This window comes from Periplaneta americana, chromosome 11, assembly GCF_040183065.1.
Source record: "Periplaneta americana isolate PAMFEO1 chromosome 11, P.americana_PAMFEO1_priV1, whole genome shotgun sequence".
NCBI classification, from domain to species: domain Eukaryota; kingdom Metazoa; phylum Arthropoda; class Insecta; order Blattodea; family Blattidae; genus Periplaneta; species Periplaneta americana.
This window is the reverse complement of record NC_091127.1, coordinates 165,569,862-165,587,740: the sequence shown is the minus strand read 5'-3', so window position 1 is coordinate 165,587,740 and position 17,879 is coordinate 165,569,862. Positions and strand designations below refer to the sequence as shown.

The following is a 17,879-nucleotide window of genomic DNA, read 5'->3' as shown; positions in this document are numbered from 1 at the left end:
GCACAGATTCTGGCATTTAACATGCACTTAAGCCCCAGTTCCTGTATTGTGAGAAGAAAATAGATAAGATGTATAGAATAGGATAGATGGAATAAAAACAGATATAATGAATAGAAGGAATGCAATGGAATGGATCCGACAAGATAAGATTATATACAGGGTGAACCTAAGTAATGACATTAATTTCAAGGCTTTATTCTTTGAGATATTTCAAATAAAAATATTAATACAATTTTGCTCGTTTTTGCTTCCTTTTTGACATAAAAATTGTTTTATATGAAACATTTCATAGCGTGCTTTGGGAAAGCCATTGATTTAATTCTCAATATGCTCAGTGAATTTAAGAGAGCAGTGTATTACGATAATAAATGATTAAAAGAACTTCAGTTTTGTCCTTTAAATGTGCAGAAATTTGATCCCAACAAATGTAACATTTTAAAATTCCTTTTTAGAACGAAAAGTTTCATTTGTTCAGATCAAATTTCTGCACATATAAAGGACAAAACTGAAATTCTTTCAATAAATTATTATCATAATGCACTGATCTCTTAAATTTATTCAGCATATTTGGAATTAATTCAGTAGCTTTCCCAAAATACGCTATGAAATGTTTCATATAATAGTAATTTATATAGCCTAACTAGTGTATGACCTTGGTAATTATGGCATAATTGAATTTTCATGAGTATTTATAATGAAGATTATACATGTGTAACATACAACGTTTTATGCTATCTAGCATTAAAATATATAACAAAAACACTTATAAATTTACAAAATGTAATGTTATTACGCAGTAGAGATATGAGAACTGATTATGGCAATATATTACATGGTTGCTAAGTAACCGTTTCTAAGAATGTTATTTTGTTGTTGTTTTGAAGCGTTTTCTTACAGGTTGTATAAAATTGTGTTGTGAAGGCGGTGAAGATGTCATGGAATACAAGTTGCTAGGTAACCTTTTCTAGAACGAATGCCAAAATTAAGCCAATTTATTGTGTTCGATTTGTGGCGCGTTTTAATGCTAGGATTGCATAAAATGTTTCTTTCTCTCGAAAAGAAACCAAAACGAGCAAAATTGTATTAAACTTTTCTGTTTGAAATATTTCAAAGAATAATTCCTTGAAATTACGGTTCACCCTAAAGGTAAGTAGGTAGGCAGCAGGGCAGGCAGACAGATAAAACTTTTTAAAAAGTGTCATCTATCGCATTCTTATTTTTAATACCGGGTGGTCAAAAGTCTCGATCCATTTCTATTAAATCGGCAATATTTTCTTTTTGTTTCAGATTAATCAAGAAGTATGCTTACTATTGAAGAAGGAATAATAGCTGTTTCCGCGTGATTACGATTATTAAAGTATGAACAAGTGCGTCAGGAGTGTGAACGAAAATTTCACAAACCAGCACCTACTAGAGCCAATATCCGGATGTTAGTGAATAAATTCAAAATAACAGGAAGTGTTCTTGATGAAAAGTGTTCGACTGTGGACGCCACGTTCACCAGACTTAACCCCACTTTATTTTTTTGGTTGGGGTTTTATTAAATCCCACGTGTACAAGACAAAAGATTCGTGACCTTTCTCATTTTCAGCAACGCATTTTCGAAGCAGTAGAAGCTATTACACCACACAAGCTTCGTAATGTTTTTAGAGCGAGAGTGCAACGCTGAGAGCAGTGCTTCGAAATGGAAGGGGGCAGATTGAACTATATTGAATATTGTACATAGACTTCTGACAAATAACATATCTAACAATCATTAACGTTGAGCTATGCTTTCAACAAAATGGATCGAGACTTTTGGACCACCCTGTATAAGTTAATAACAAGCAGTGGTGATGAGCGACTAAAGAAGTGAAACAGCCCCCTGTAACAATGACAGACAGTGCCGTTCTAAAAGGAAAAGGCATAAACAGAAGTTCTGTTTGTGATTGTGACACTACTAATAAATACTGCAAAGCACTACCAATACACAATAATAAAAGTTATTTCAATGGTCATTCAAATCTAACATTAGGCTACACATCCATTCGAAGATTTCTAGAGGTGCTATTCATAGACATTTCGCTAGCCCGCGCTACGAGCGTGCTAAATTAGCCCCGGCTATCGAGTAATTACTTGTACAGGATTCATATCATATCATATCATATCATATCATATCATATCATATCATACTACGTACTATGGTAGGAACGATCATGATTTTAAAATCAAATGTAGGAAACAGAAAACGGATGTAGGTAAATTCTCATTTTTAAATAGAACTATAAATGATTGGAATGACCTACCTGCAGCGGTCTTTGAGGGCTGTCCTTCCTTAAGGAGATTCAAGAATAATTTAAAAAGTTGTGTATAAAGTGCAAATTAAAATTAAGGTGACATTTAACATTTAATTTTTTAAGGTGACATGTATTTATTTAGCCTTACGAGTTACTTCCTTGGTTTGAATTGTAAATTATTTAAAAATAGCGTGTAAGAGGGCCTTAGACTAGAAATGTTTAGTTTAAATGTAGTTCTGTTTATAAGTATGCATAAGGGTGTAATTATTTGACTTATTTGAACTGTTGTATCAGTGAAGCGAGGTGAGTCAGTGAAGTTATGGTTTTACAGTGCAGTGAATAGTTCCGATCAGTGATAATTTATAGCGTCAATGAAATGTGTGCTATATTGTCAGTGAAATGTGTGCTAAAGTGTCAGTGAAATGCGTCATAGTGCCAGTACAGTGAGTGAGATGACAATAAAGTGAAAGACTATTGAAACTTATGTAGGGCCTGTACATAATAATGTAGGTTGTAATGTAAAATTAGGTATTTTATTTATTTTTTATTATTATTCTGTTAAATTATATTGTGTATTCTTATTGTATTGTGTAGGCCTATTGTGTATTGTATAATTGTATTGTGTATTGTAAATATTGTTTATCATTTCTTTATTGTGTATTGTTTATATTGTGTATACCACTGCCACCGGGTGCATGCCCACTTGCAGTGTAAATAAATACAACATATCATATCATATCATATCATATCATATCATATCATATCATATCATATCATATCATATCATATCATATCATATCATATCATATCATATCATATCATATCGTATCATATCATATCATATCTATATATATAATTTGAACTGGTAATGGAAATTACGAGAAAACGGCTGAACGGATTTTAATAAATGGCCCCTCATTTTGAAGCTTGGAACCCAAAGTTTTTCGGAAAAGTAGTAGTTTTCAGTGAAATGTCAATTTTCCTACATAATTTTCCTATTTTCCAAAACCTATCTGTTGTCAATTTTGAGAACTAAGTTTATTCAATCACGGCCGACTTGATTGAATTTCAGAACAAAACACACACTACAATAAACAATAGGCTATTACACGAAGGCCATGACGTTCAGGATTGCCGACATATTTAGAGCTCAATTCAATTTGGTATTAAAAACTGATTCTGCAGTGTATAATTTTCTGAGTACAGCTGTGTATTGGACATTCAAATCTACGAAACTTGAGGTGGTTTGATGACATTATTACCATTAGAAATTAAATATTATTATAGTTAATATCATGATGTATCTATTTTTTTCATTGATTATACATAATATTGATGCTATATTGATGACATGAAAGTGAAACGTTTTGTGGTTATGTAAGTAAATGTAGAGAATATCTTAATTTAGATCTTCATTTCTATAATTTACTGAGTGACTGCTATATATAACTACAAACTTAAGTAAGATAATAATATTGTTATTAAAAATCAAATATTTTTATACTTATTAACCCAGTGGGGTTGGGTCTTTTTCATATACTTAATGGCGGTGTAGTGTAGATATTGATATGTGTCATTGTCTTCAGTATTGGCTCGAGAGAGCGCAAAAATTACAGTTCCTAAAGAAAGATCAAAAGGTATTACTTACTGATAAAATAAGAGGCCTACAAAATTTTCAGGTCTCCAGATCATTTCAGCAAGACCTCTTAGTAAGATAAAATGATTTTACGCTCTACATTTCAAGTTCTACATGCAGCAGCTATACGAAAATGCTATTGTTCGAAAGCTTAGCAAACCTGACATTTTTTTAACTTTTGCCTACAATCCACAATGACCTGAAATAGCTACTGCTATCGTCCTGACATTGATACTTGCGTTTTCGCGTTGAAACTCAAAAACTGAAGTTGGATAGGTTCAAGATAAAGTATTTGGCCTAAAAAAATCCATTCAGAGGGAGTATGTTTCATTATTATGGAAGCAAATAACTATCAAAAAGACAAGTATTCTTCATTGAAAATAAATCTGAAAAATTTTTATTTGAACTTCTAACGAACTTAGTTTGCAGCAGTATTTGCTGCACAAGCCACTAGTATCATATAATATCATGTCATGTCATGTCATGTCATGTCATATCATATACCATCATATCATGTCATATATCATATCACTAACACTGGTTTATGAACACGAAAAACGTTAGTTCGCTGATCATCCACCGGAAGCTCGCGCTAAGAATGTCTATGAATATGACGTTGAATATCTCTCATCTGCTTACCTTTGCTTCAGTTGATACTGACACCCAGTTCCCTGATTCAAGATCAATCCTGCCTTCACTGATCCTTCGAAGAATTTCGGCAGGTGAATCTGATGCCCCATTCGCAAATGGCGTTTGCCTGTAACAACAAGAAATAGTATTGTATTGTACTGTATTTTATTAGTCCGATTTCATTAACGATCGCCAGTTTTTTCTCCACTGACATCAACTTGACTACGGTCAATTTTCTAACAGTTCGTTAAAGCAAGTCTTAGAATGGTTTCGTCAACAATGAGCAACAAATAACGACCGTCAAAACGACGATCTTTTAGTTCATGTGTTAGGCCCGTAACACACTTGAAGAGTTTACGCTAGCGAGAAATGTGTTGCGAGAAAGAGGCGAAGAGCCTTCCTCCACACACTTGGCGAGTTGTCGCTATCACAGATCACACCTCGCTATGATCATCTATGCACTGCCTTCATGCAGAAAGCATTTTACTGATTATAGTAATCACTCATTGCGGAAATTATTATAGGTTATGTATTTACGTATATTTTCGTACTTAAATATATAACCTGTAAGTATATTGTCGTACTTTACAAATTACGTACGAACGCTATGTTGAATCTGAGTATTCAGATGATGAGGAAATGCAGTTACATGAATATATTTTGTTAATGAAAAGAAAAAGTACGGTATGTCTAAAATTAAAGCTAGAAATATCTGGAAATCACATTGTATCTCACGAAGATAAAGGCGAGTTTCGGTCACTGATTTCCATTTGGATGATGATACTGTACGTTTAGGCGTTATCTGAGGTTGAATAGATGTCAGTTTTTTTGCCATACATGATATGATAGAGAATTCTTTGCTATATTCTGATTAAAATTACGTAAACTTTTAAGACATATAGATACATTATTTCAAATGTTTAATCAATTCTATTAAATCTCATCAAAATAAAATATAGCCCTATTTATTTTCAGATAATCTGATATTTTTCTCCAGATTTCTTCTTTAAGTTTCGTGTTTTTATAGTTTTCATCCCGTGTATCATATAAATAGGCCTACGGGTAACAACGTACAAGTTCGATAAGTTTCTGACGGCAATTATCAGCCATCTTTCCTCATTTTCAAATAAAAACAATACAATTCATCGCCACCTGTGAGCACGTTGAAGTTTCGTTTTGTTGGCGTTGGAAAGGTCAGTCAGTAAAATGTCGGCATAGTCAAAATAAGGCAACACAAGCGTCTGCACAAGGGACTTTTTTAAGCAAGAGGGGAGATGAACATTTATCCTTTTTAGCACATGGATAACAGAATATACTTTTATGCAGGTTTCTGTGATATGCATGCCAAGCTGACTTCTTGTGACGTGGAGCGCTCTTTTTTTCAGTACAAAGCAGTGTTCCGCGATAATCGTCAGTCAAGAATTCGTAACGGACAACTTGAGGATGAATCTCACTGTGTGCTGTAATTCTTCAGCAGTTGACGAGACAGCATAATTTATACTGGTGAGAACTGCATATTGTTTATATTCACATAAAATAATTTAAACATAATGAAATAATTTTCATTTTTTGTCACATTTTCCAGATTTTTAGCACATAAAACAGACTAAATATTTTCCCGATTTTAGCACCTAAAAATGCGACCCCTAATTATAACATTTTTTGTTGTAATTAATGACTATTAGTTATAATTAGGGATCGAATTTTTATGTAATATCAAGATGTGAAATATGTATATATATTTATGTAAGAAAAATAAGCTGAATATGTACCAAAATATTATGTAAAATCATTAGAATATTTAATATCAATATCTGGCAGGTAGGCCTATAGGATAGGTAAGACTCTCCAGTTGTGATTTCATAGAGCATCCGACATTTTTACCGCACACTTGACACATTACTATTTTTCCATCTGTAGTGAAAGTCTGAAATTAAATCACAGCTGAGGTGCTGAGGCGAATGTCACACAGAACCTGGCGACGCTTTGTTTTGTGTGAAGAGAATTATGGGGACATGCCTACTAATCCTATAGGGTGCTATTCATCAGTGGCGTAGCGTCAATGTAAGCTAAAAAGCTTAGCTTCCCCAGTTAATAACAATTTCATAATAAACCGGAAGTTTATGGAGAAAATTATTTATTAATTTTAATAGAATTTTTATTTACGCGTTAAATATTGTGATGCGGCAGCTCAGGATGATTCGTGATGCAGCAGTAAACAAGAAGCCTGCACACACCAGCTTCCAAGCAGACTGGTTTCTTCTGTGTAATGCACCCCGCAGATTTTCCATCCTTTCTAATTAAACTACCCTGGTCGCAAGGCTCGCAAGAAGCTAGCTTTAACATTTAGAATAAGTAGTTTCCGAGTTATCCCTTTTCGTCAGTTGTGTTCAGTTGAAGTGTTAGTGTGCATTGTGGCTGATATAATAAATAATGAGTGAAATAACAGTTCCTGACACTAATTTACTTGAATTTTTTTTTAGGACAATTGTATTATCAAGACTGACTTACGAACAAAAGTGTGATTTAAAAAACAAATGACCGACTCCCTTGCTGTCAATGAAGGACACAACCAAAAGACAGACGCATACTTACGTAATGATACTAATATTGTGATTTCTCTAAGTATGACAGGGAGTGAGCTAATGGTATACGTATACGTGTCTATTTGTTAAGAGATATGTGTAAACCGTGAAATCATATTTTACTACGTATCATTTGAGGTCATGCCTTATTGGTGTTACTTACGATGTTCCAACCAATCTTCGACTGCTGACTTGAAATTGACTACTATTTATTTTAAGACTGTATTTTTGTAATACGTTTTCTCATATTGCATGAAAGACAACTTGAGTTAGCTTCCCCTGCTCAAAATTTCATGCTACGCCACTGCTATTCATAGACATTTCGCTAGCCCGCGCTACGAGCGTGCTAAACTAGCCCCGGCTATCGACTGGTTATTTGTACGGGATTTATACCATCGTATCGCTAAACACTGGTTTATGAAAACGAAAAACGTTAGTTCGCTGATCATCCACCGGAAGCCCGCGCTAAGAATGTCTATGAATACGGCCCTTAGACACTTAGGATGCAAGTTAGTGTAAAGTGGATGTATGTCTGAATTATGAATCACATAAATAATGTGTATATTTGGGGTATTTATAGGGGATAGCTTTGTGCCCACCCTGTAGATACTATAAAAACCCCTAACCATGCGGCTCATGTCAAACTTGACACAGGTTTTCCATGAAAGGATTAGGAAGAGGGTAGGTAAGTTTGCAAATTGCATGGGAACAGCTTGTTACGATGTGTCCAGAACAATTACAGTTCGAGACAAATCATGTCGTCCTCGTCCCACTCCACCGCATGAAGACAACTCTACTCTCAGTGATTTTTAAAATAGAAGGTAGTTTAGACTATGAGAAAGGTTGCCTTTTGTTCATTCATATTTACAGTGGACGGTATGGGGTGAGTGCCTCTATTACTTTCTGGTACTAAGGACGTTATGTTTCGTCCCGAAATATATCTTTTCTTGGGTGGGTAAAAACGTTTTTTTAAATCTGTGTATTTCAAATTGTAAACTTCCCCAGCAGAAGTTTGTTTGTTTTTCTCCCCCTTTTAGAGAAGTAAAAATGAATAAACCCCCTAAATATGTAGATTTATGTAATACCAAGCCATAATATGTAATGTGGGGTAAATATGTAAAAATATGTAGTATCAGATTATAATATATTGATGGTAATTACAAGATTCGCGAAGATTTATTATTTATATACGGGTAGGTTGAAAGGAATATATGTAATTACATAAAAATCCGGTCCCTAGTTATAATCAGTCCAACCTTAAATGTATTTTTTTTGTGTTAAATGCGAAAATTTAAAGAATGTGCCGTTTTAAAATGTGATAAATAAAAATTCCAATGAAAGGAACGCAAACTTATGTAATTTACTATATAGGTTAGGTTACCTATATCAACAGTTTACGTAAATTATAACCTACAAGTACAGTATTCGATATTTATTCTGCATACTAAAGACCTTTTGGATTGTTGGAATATGCGCTAGACATCTCCTGCAATGCGGTGTGCTTCTGGGCCGACTTCTAATTAAACAGAAAGGCTGGGGTAGCTATAGACGTAGACATTTTAATTAAGGACCGTCCTCATGGTCCCTCAAGGAAACGGAACGAATCAGATATCCGAACAGAATTTCAACTAAAAATTCCTCAAAATCTACGATCTTTATTACTGGAACACACAGAGTTATTCTGATAGCCAACGTACCATAATACATCATTTTTTGTTATGAAAAACGTACATATAGCAGCAATTACTTTATAACATTTCACACTTGAAAAGTGACAAATAATTTGGACTCTCTGTTGATGTAACGATAAGATTATATCACGTGACTTAACGTATATGACACGTAAAACAAACAGCAGTGGAAAGTACTGTAATAGGTGTCATCTGAGTGTTGTCGACCCTGACCTACTGGGGGGCTTACTCACGCAAAGCATCGATCAAGAAATGGAAGCTAGTTTATATTTGTTCCGATGTATATGTTTAAAAAACGCTGGCTGTATGGAACCTTCCTGACACAAGACAGGAAATGTACAATTTGAAGTACTAAAATACACACTGCCTCTGCATGCATTTACTTGCCAGTAAATCTTTTAAAATGGTCTATTTTCTAATACCGGCTGGAGTTACAAGTTATCGAGTCACACTCGTGCTACGAGGTACGCTGGGTCATGGTTTCGAATCCCGCTTGAGTTCATTTCTGTTGGACTTTTCCGATAAGATAATTTGTAGAAACAAAAACCGCCCTAAATAAGGGTTCGATAGATCGGGCTACTAATCAATTCATAAAGAATAATAAGTAAACAAAACAATTTTGTGACACTTGGAAAGAAAAAGAAAAAACATTAAGATAAGAAAACGTAGGAAATCATTTACAATAAAAATTTTGTTGGGTACAAATGATTACTAATTATAGCTAAGGATGATTTTAACACGTGAGATCCTATGGCATCAATTGCTGCATCAGAAATGTTGTATTGTTTAAGTTGATTTAAAGTTTCACGTGGGATCGTGCCACGGGCACCGAACATGAGCCCAAAAACTGTCCAATGTGTAATGTGGTATTGTGCTCCAAGATGCTGACAACAAGGCTCATATATGACTTGTTTTTCACGACACACCTCTTGTGGCTGTTGCTCATGCATCTCAAAACGGATTGTGGGATCAAGAATGACACCCTTATCCTTCTGCCGATCAATTATGATGATATCAGCCCGTCTAGTAGAGCAATCAGAAGAGACGCAACCAACCTCCTCATAAACCTCATAGGAAGCATTCTGACGGATTGAAGCTGCGATGAGAGAACGAACCGTATTATGTCTGTTGATTCGGAGCAATTCTCCATGATGGCAGAAACCCAAGACGTGAGGAAGCGTTTCTTGCTCGTCGCATCTTCTGCAACGGGTTGAGTCAAGAGTTCTACCAGGGAGAGTACGTACAGGTATTGTATTACAGTTCATCTTAATGGCTTGCGTCCACTGACTACTCGAAAGTCCCTTTTTGGTTGAGATCCACGAATTGCCTTTCTTCCAGTGAGAATAGAAAACAACTCCCAAACCTTTACTTTTCAATTTGCTCCATTGATGAAAAGAATCTTCACGCAATGCTTTTCTTAGTTTTTGAGAAGAAATACGTTCAGAGCAATCGAAGGTAATTGGTAATTGTTTGATACAATGTTCAATTTCGTTTGGAAGATTTCGAGTGGCTGCTACATGAGGGTTGTCAACGTGTAAAAGTATTTGACAAATATTTAAGTGCTGAAGGTAATAATAATAATAACAACAATAATAACAATAATAATAATAATAATAATCTTATCACATACAGGGAGATCATTTTATTTTTATTTCACTTTTTATTGTACTTGAGTTTTTTAATGTACTTCACTCACACCCCCTCTACTAGTAAACTTCCACCCTCCACACAGAACCAATGCCGCATATGCAGTCAAAGTCATATTACGTTTATAATAAACAGTACTGAGTGAGTGAGGGGTTTTATTCATTTTTACTTCTCTAAGAGGAAGGAAAAAAAAAAAACTTCTGCTGGGGAAGTTAACAATTTGAAATACACAGATTTGAAAAGCCTTTTTACCTACGCAAGAAAGGGCATATTTCGGGACGAAACATGACATTCTTAGATCCAGGAAGTAAAAGAGGCACTCACCCCATACCGCCCACTGTAAATATGAGTGAACAAAAGGCAACCTTTCTCATGTAACTACCTTGTAGTGTTGTCTTCATGCGGTGAAGTGGGACGAGGACGGCATGATTTGTCTCCAACTGTAATTGTTCTGCACACGTCTTAACAAGCAGTTCCCATGCAATTTGCAACCTTACCCACCCTCTTCCTAATCCTTCCAGGGAAAACCAGTGTCAAGTCTGGCATGAGCCGCAATAAAGTAGCCGACTTTTGAAAAGAAGCTGAAGTGAAAGAACAAACTGGAAAGATGTTGAAAGATTAAAATAAGTAGCTTTTCAGGTTATTGCTTCACCTCTTTACTTTAAATTTAGTAGACCTATATGGAAATGGGATTTTCCGAGCAATTATTAAGTATGATTCTCGACTGGAATAACCCTACCCTTCTGAATGAGACAGGAATGTCACTTTTCAAACAAAAGTTTGTAAATGCCTACAGTTTGAGGTTTTAGTAGGTATTTGTTTCTTACAGGGAGCAGCTAAAATGCATATGTCTCACATCTCCTCTTATTTTCTCCTAATCCAGTACAGCGATACAGTACTTGCAGTACTGTTGTGTCATTCATTTCACTCAGTTCTCTAGTTTTAGCACTTACAGTATAAAGTGCAAGTGAGTTTATCTACTGCTTTTAACTAACTAAAATGGCCCCTGTATCTTCAACCCTAACGACACAAATAAAATCATGGATTGCGATGGACGAATCTTTCACTACAGATGAGAAAACAGTAATGTGTCAAGTGAGCGGTAAAAAAAAGTCGGATGCTTTATGAAATCACAACTGTAGAGTCTTACCTATCCTATACCTGCCAAATAATGATATTAAATATTTTAATAATTTTACATACAGGGACATCATTTTATTTTCACTTCAATTTTTATTGTACCTGAGTTTTTTAATGTACTTCACTCCCACCCCCTCTACTAGTAAACTTACAATCATCCTCCACACAGAGCCAAGGCCGCGTTTGCAGTACTGAGTTAGTGAATATAGTACGTTTCAGAAATATGTTCACGTTTTCCAGTGACGAAAGAGCTTTCAATACTGAATCATATTTTCGCACAGGTACTGTCGTCCGTTTGCCTACGTCACATCCTGGTTTCCCCCACTCGCTTCTGTTCGGCCCTCTGTAAAGTCTAGTAGCTGGGCTGTCTTAGGTCTTTTCTGAAAACATTAATTTCTGTTAGGAATTGGACGTTTACGTATTATTATACAACTGTGTAAAATAAATAAAAGGGCCTCGTTAAGTAATTAACTGTCACGTGATTTCCCCCCTCCCTTTCTACGACCCTGCGACAAAACCACTTGAACGGACAATAGACAGCAGTTCTGAATAATTTTATCTTTTCGGATCGGGCAGAAGAGGAGATTAAATTTACAGTACGTAAGGTACTCTTTTATAGAGTAGGTACAGAATTATTTCAACGTGAGTTACTCGTACGAAGGACGAAACTGGTAATTAGAATTAGGTACAATAGTCTGTAGTGCGATAATATATACAAAAGAACTGAAGCCTGTATCGTAATGAACGGCCACCATTTTCAAAAATGTGTTTAAATATCCATATTATGATTATTTTTCAATTTAACTTCATTCTCTATAATGTACGCTAATGTTCTGTAGACAGTATAATATACACTGAATAATTAATACGTCCGAATGGATAGCTCAGTTCGTGAGTAAAAACACTAAGGGCCGTAATCATAGACATGCTTAGCGCGGGCTTCCGGTGTATGATCAGCGAAGTAACGTTTTTCGTATTCATAAACCAGTGTTAGCGATATGCTATGCTATGAATCCTGTACAAGTAACCAGTCGATAGCCGGGGCTAGTTTAGCACGCTCGTAGCGCGGGCTAGCGAAATGTGTTAAAACAGTACTGTATTTTGGTTAAACAAAAACATAATGAAAATTATCAAACTCAAAATTGCGATATTTCCTAGTTTACATAAATGGATGAACTACTTTTCTTCCATCCTATACTTAGTAAAGTGATTTGTATTTTACACCAGTATCATCGAACTCCAGTCTTGGAAGGGGGAGCAAGTGGTGTTTCCGGTTCTAGACCTTTAATCCAAAGATATAGAAAGGTTAATATAAAAAATGTTAGGAAAAATAAAATGATGTCGCTGTATTTTGGTACACATTCAGCTTATTTTTCTTACATAAACATGTACATATTTCACACCTTGATATTACATAAAAATCCGGTCCCTAATTTAATGGTGATAACATGACGATGATCATAGTGGTGACAAAATAAAAGTTTAAATGAAGCATAGCCAGAAGACTATAATAATCTAAAAGTCATTGGAAGCGTCGTAGGGGTCGACCCCGAACCCATACACAGTTGAACACGAACTTCAGTAATGAAGTCAGAATTATTCCGCACTGCGAGAAGTCGAAATAAAAACAGGTCTGCACGGAGTTAGTAACAACTCAGTACGAACCGTTTTGTTCTGGGCAGGTCCACGACCATAATTTTAGGAATAGTCATACAAGAATCAATTTCTCTGCCCCGAGGCGCGGACGCTTTTTCATGCTCGTGTCAAAGCCTCAACGCCAATGATTGCGAACGCGTCACGTATAGTCTGGATCAGCTTACTTAACACCATAAGGGTGAAACCTAACCATTTCCCCCCCCCCCCATTACTACATTATGCTAGTGAATTGTGGTGATTTTCTAGTTTGAAAGTTTAATTTTCCTTTGCCAACTTCGTTTCGAATTTCGATACCGAAAAATACTCCAACTACAGTAGTAGTGATTTTCTAACTGTTATGTTGGCAGCAGGAACAGCCGTTGTCGGCAGTGCAAATTCGAATATACTATTAATTAATTAATATCAGTATTATATTAATACTAATAGTTATTTTATGTCTTACGTTGTGTTTACAATTCAAGATTACAGTTAGATAGGGCCTAAGTGTAAGTAAATATAACACATGGTGTGATACATGCACTTGGGTGATCGATTTATTTTTTTTTTATTTTAGGTTATTTTACGACGCTTTATCAACAGCTTAGGTTATTTAGCGTCTGAATGAGATGAAGGTGATAATGCCGGTGAAATGATTCCGGGGTCCAACACCGAAAGTTATCCAGCATTTGCTCATATTGGATTGAGGGAAAACCCCGGAAAAAACCTCAACCAGGTAACTTGCCCCGACCGGGAATCGAACCCGGGCCACCTGGTTTCGCGGCTAGACGTGCTAACCGTTACTCCACAGGTGTGAACTGGGTGATCGATAGAAAATGCGCACGGAGACAGCAATTAGAATTAGAATAGCAAAATTATTAGGAGTAAGTAAGTATTCTTAAGCATACATTTCAAAGTGGCATTCGTTTTTCGGAGTTTGTACTAATTTCACGTGATCATACAAAATACATTTTTAGGTTAGGTCTCGTGAATTGTAAACTGTTTAGTCAAAGCAATGAATTTCATGTTGTCAAACAAAATACATTTTAATATTAGACATATTAATCTGCTAATTTCCAACATAATGTGCGAGAGGATCAGGAGGAAAATATAGGCCTACTCTTTCACAAACCATTTAGAAAACACCTCCCAACATAAAGATGAGATGTAGTACATAAGTAAATACGCAAGACATCATTATTGTTAATACAGTAGTATATTATTATTATTATTATTATTATTATTATTATTATTATTATTATTATTATTATTATTATTATTAAGCTTACAAGTACGTAATTATGTGAAATTGTTGTTGTGTTGCTCATTTTATAGAATTTTGTTTTTATTTTGGACTTTTTAATTTCATAAATGACAAAATGGTTAAACGATTTATTTCTAACAGTTTTATAAAAACATTAGGGAAATGTCGAGATTTATATGCTAGTCATTGGAAATAGAAATGCATTTTAACACGAAAAACGTTGCAGGTCAACATATTGTTGTGAACAGTTTTTGTGTCGACATATTGTTGTGAACAGTTTTTTTCAATGAATCATTGTAAATCAGCTGTAAGCTCGAGGTTAAATGATTGTCATTTTATCTTTGCTCTACTAACATAATCCAGTCGAATATTGATACATTAGTGGAAAACAGGTGTCTGCGATCAGTTAGTCACTAAATAAATTAATGTTTGTTCGTGTATGGGCTTATCAATCTTATCCCAATTTATTTTTAGAGTGGTGATTGTTTTTACAACATGGGTTTATGTACTATCCGACACTGAAGCAAGTTTTTTTTTTTTTATTGACAGTTATGTATTGACGGTCCCGCGCCTTGGCCTCGCGGTTTAAGGCATCCTGCCTAGGACTCGCGTTACGGAATGCGCGCTGGTTCGAGTCCTCATGGGGGAAGACATTTTCTCATGAAATTTCGGCCAGTGTATGGGACCGGTTCCCACCCAGCATCGTGATGCACTTGGGGAGCTACGATAGGTAGCGAAAGCCGGTTGCGAATGCCAGCTATAACGGCTGGGGGGATCATCGTGCTAACCACACGATACCTCCATTTTGGTTGGATGATCGTCCACCTCTGCTTCGACATTGGGCGTGAGGCCAGCAGCCGGCTGGTCGGTCTAGGCCCTTCACGGGCTGTAGCGCCACGGATTATTATTATTATTATTATTATTATTATTATTATTATTATTATTATTGTACATGACTTTGTGAGTTTACCCTCTTTGGTGATATCTGGTATTAGTTGGCAACACTGAAGAAAGAGCCAAATTAGCCTTTTAGGAACTGCTCTGACGTGATCTTCACCAACGAGCACAGAACAGAATGTATTCTGTGCTCGTTGATCTTCACTACACACGCCGCAATCCATCTGGATCCGCCATGCGGACGACATTTGTTTTCGCAGACGTCGGCCCCTTTCAGCTTTTCGGACGAGAACATTTTATGAATGAAAACAGAAGGTGACCCAGGACGGTTTTTCTCAATGAACTGACTCTCTGTCTCTGTCGGCCGGGCTACAACAGCTGCACGCTATGCTGTGAATGGATCCAGAGGTGCGAGAGGAAAGGGGTGCGGGCGGGGATCGAGCCCGGCCCGGCCGGCCCAGCTCCACCTCTCTGCCATGTACACCACAATACATAATGCAGTAGACTCCCCCCTTCTAGCCGCAGTAAGAGCGCATGGCGGGTTTCTGTGACGTCAGAACCACATCCTATGAACCGAACATGACCTGCTACTTCAAACCACATCACAAAGGTCGATATTAATGAGCAATACAAAAACAGACACAATGTCATACCGAAATACCTTTTCGTATCACATGACATTACAACAAACAGTATCCGTCCTTCAATCCAAGTGCGAGAACAAAAATAACCGGGAACAGGGTGCTTGAAATGCATTGCAATCCAACAGTAACGAACAGGTTTTACGATTTCCAGTGAAATATGAAAGAAAATATCGTAATGAAACCAGTAACTGTGTGCAAAAATATGGAGTGTCTACTACTGTATATGTGGGCTATTCCATATGAAATCGATCAGTAAAAAACCTCGCATTTTTTTAATACTCTAATTTTTTCCCAATTTATACAAGGTGCTGAGGAGAGTGCATTTTCAAAAATATACTATCGAAAGTCAAACGGTTTTCGTACTATTGAGCGACTAATTTAGCGTATTTTATAAAAACAAGCCTCTTTCAGCGCTCTGAACTCTGGAACCATTTACTGCAGAACATTGAACGAGAGATTATTTTGAAGCTGACATTTGGTAGATTATGTTAAAAAGTAATCCTTATTTTTATAGTATACAGAGAGACAGATAATCTGTTTTTACTTACTTTTAGGCTTTTTGCTCATTTGTAAAAATGTAAAAAATATTGAGAAAAAACCTTGCATTATTAAGAGGGATTCGGCATTGTTTGCTTAGTGGCTCGGCAATAAGTTTCGAGGGTATTAAATAAATTATATTCACACGGCGCAGTATCGCACGAATTGGCCGAGAGATGAAGATAAGCGAGCGTTGGGCGTCATTTTACTCCTGTGTTTATGAAAATTTGTGATAAAGCTAGTCCAGCTATGCGCTACCAGACGAAACATCACGTTTTTATGTCTTCTGGCCTTGCTTGCCTAGGCTAGCGCCCGCCTCACAGTCAGCTGGTTAGTTCACGCGCGTACTATTTATTTTCTTTATTTGATATTTTCAATACTTTCTTATCAACGGTGCACCAGTAAAACATATGTGTTTATTTGTACTTTCAATGAGGAATCTAACCATATATTTTAAAATTATTTTTTCGTGGGCAAAGGCGTCTTAATGAAGAAAAATCTAAATTTCTCCATTTCCATAAAAAGTAAGAAAAACTGTTTACATGTCAATATAAACTTTAACTTCTCAGCATCAAAATAAACCATGATTTTGATCATTGGGTGAAAGGGTTTCGGAGCCACAACAGTTTAAAGTTGCTAATTTTATGAAAATACGATGAATTTAAATATTTTTAATTTAAACACAATGAAGTTCTGATGCCTCAAACTTTGCACAAAGCATTGTATCACAGTTGTCAACGGAAAGAAAAAGTTTCATTGTATTTAAAAATTGCAAGGTCAATTTTCTCTATATTTCGGTCGATTTGAGATGGAATAGCCCATATGCGGATAATATTTTCAGAATGTAGCTACGCAAATTTCGACAGATGTAAGTAACGTTAAATTGCCAAGCTTAGCCAGGAAAACGCATTGAAAAGTGACAAATTGCAACTTTACCCTGTGGCAGCGCAAATTCCACCATCTCGAAACATAACTGAGAAGCAGGAAACATGACATTTATTCAAAAAAATTATGATGATGATAATAATAATAATAATAATAATAATAATAATAATAATCTATACTAATAATAAACCTGTAACCGAAATTTTTCTGGTAATTTTCGATTTTCCAAGAATAATTGGTGTCAACATGTATAATTAATCATCCTGAAACCAAAAATCGCTTTTTCGAAATTTTTGTTTGTATGTCTGTCTGTCTGGATGTTTGTTACCTTTTCACGCGATAATGGCTGAACCGATTTATATGAAAACTGGAATATAAATTCAGTTCTTTGTAACTTAGATTTTAGGCTATATGG

The 17,879-nt window shown here is 35.7% G+C and overlaps 1 protein-coding gene across 9 annotated transcripts in view; it reads right to left on the bottom strand.

Annotated features, from left to right (window-relative positions):
* The window catches only part of S6kII (Ribosomal protein S6 kinase II), a 998,109-nt gene that overhangs the window by 13,987 nt on the left and 966,243 nt on the right, over positions 1-17,879 (bottom strand). For all 9 annotated transcript variants that reach the window (XM_069840437.1, XM_069840436.1, XM_069840442.1 and 6 more), the window contains one exon: positions 4,552-4,669. In XM_069840437.1, coding sequence (XP_069696538.1) covers positions 4,552-4,669 — 118 coding nt within the window. The remainder of the gene's footprint in view (positions 1-4,551; positions 4,670-17,879) is intronic.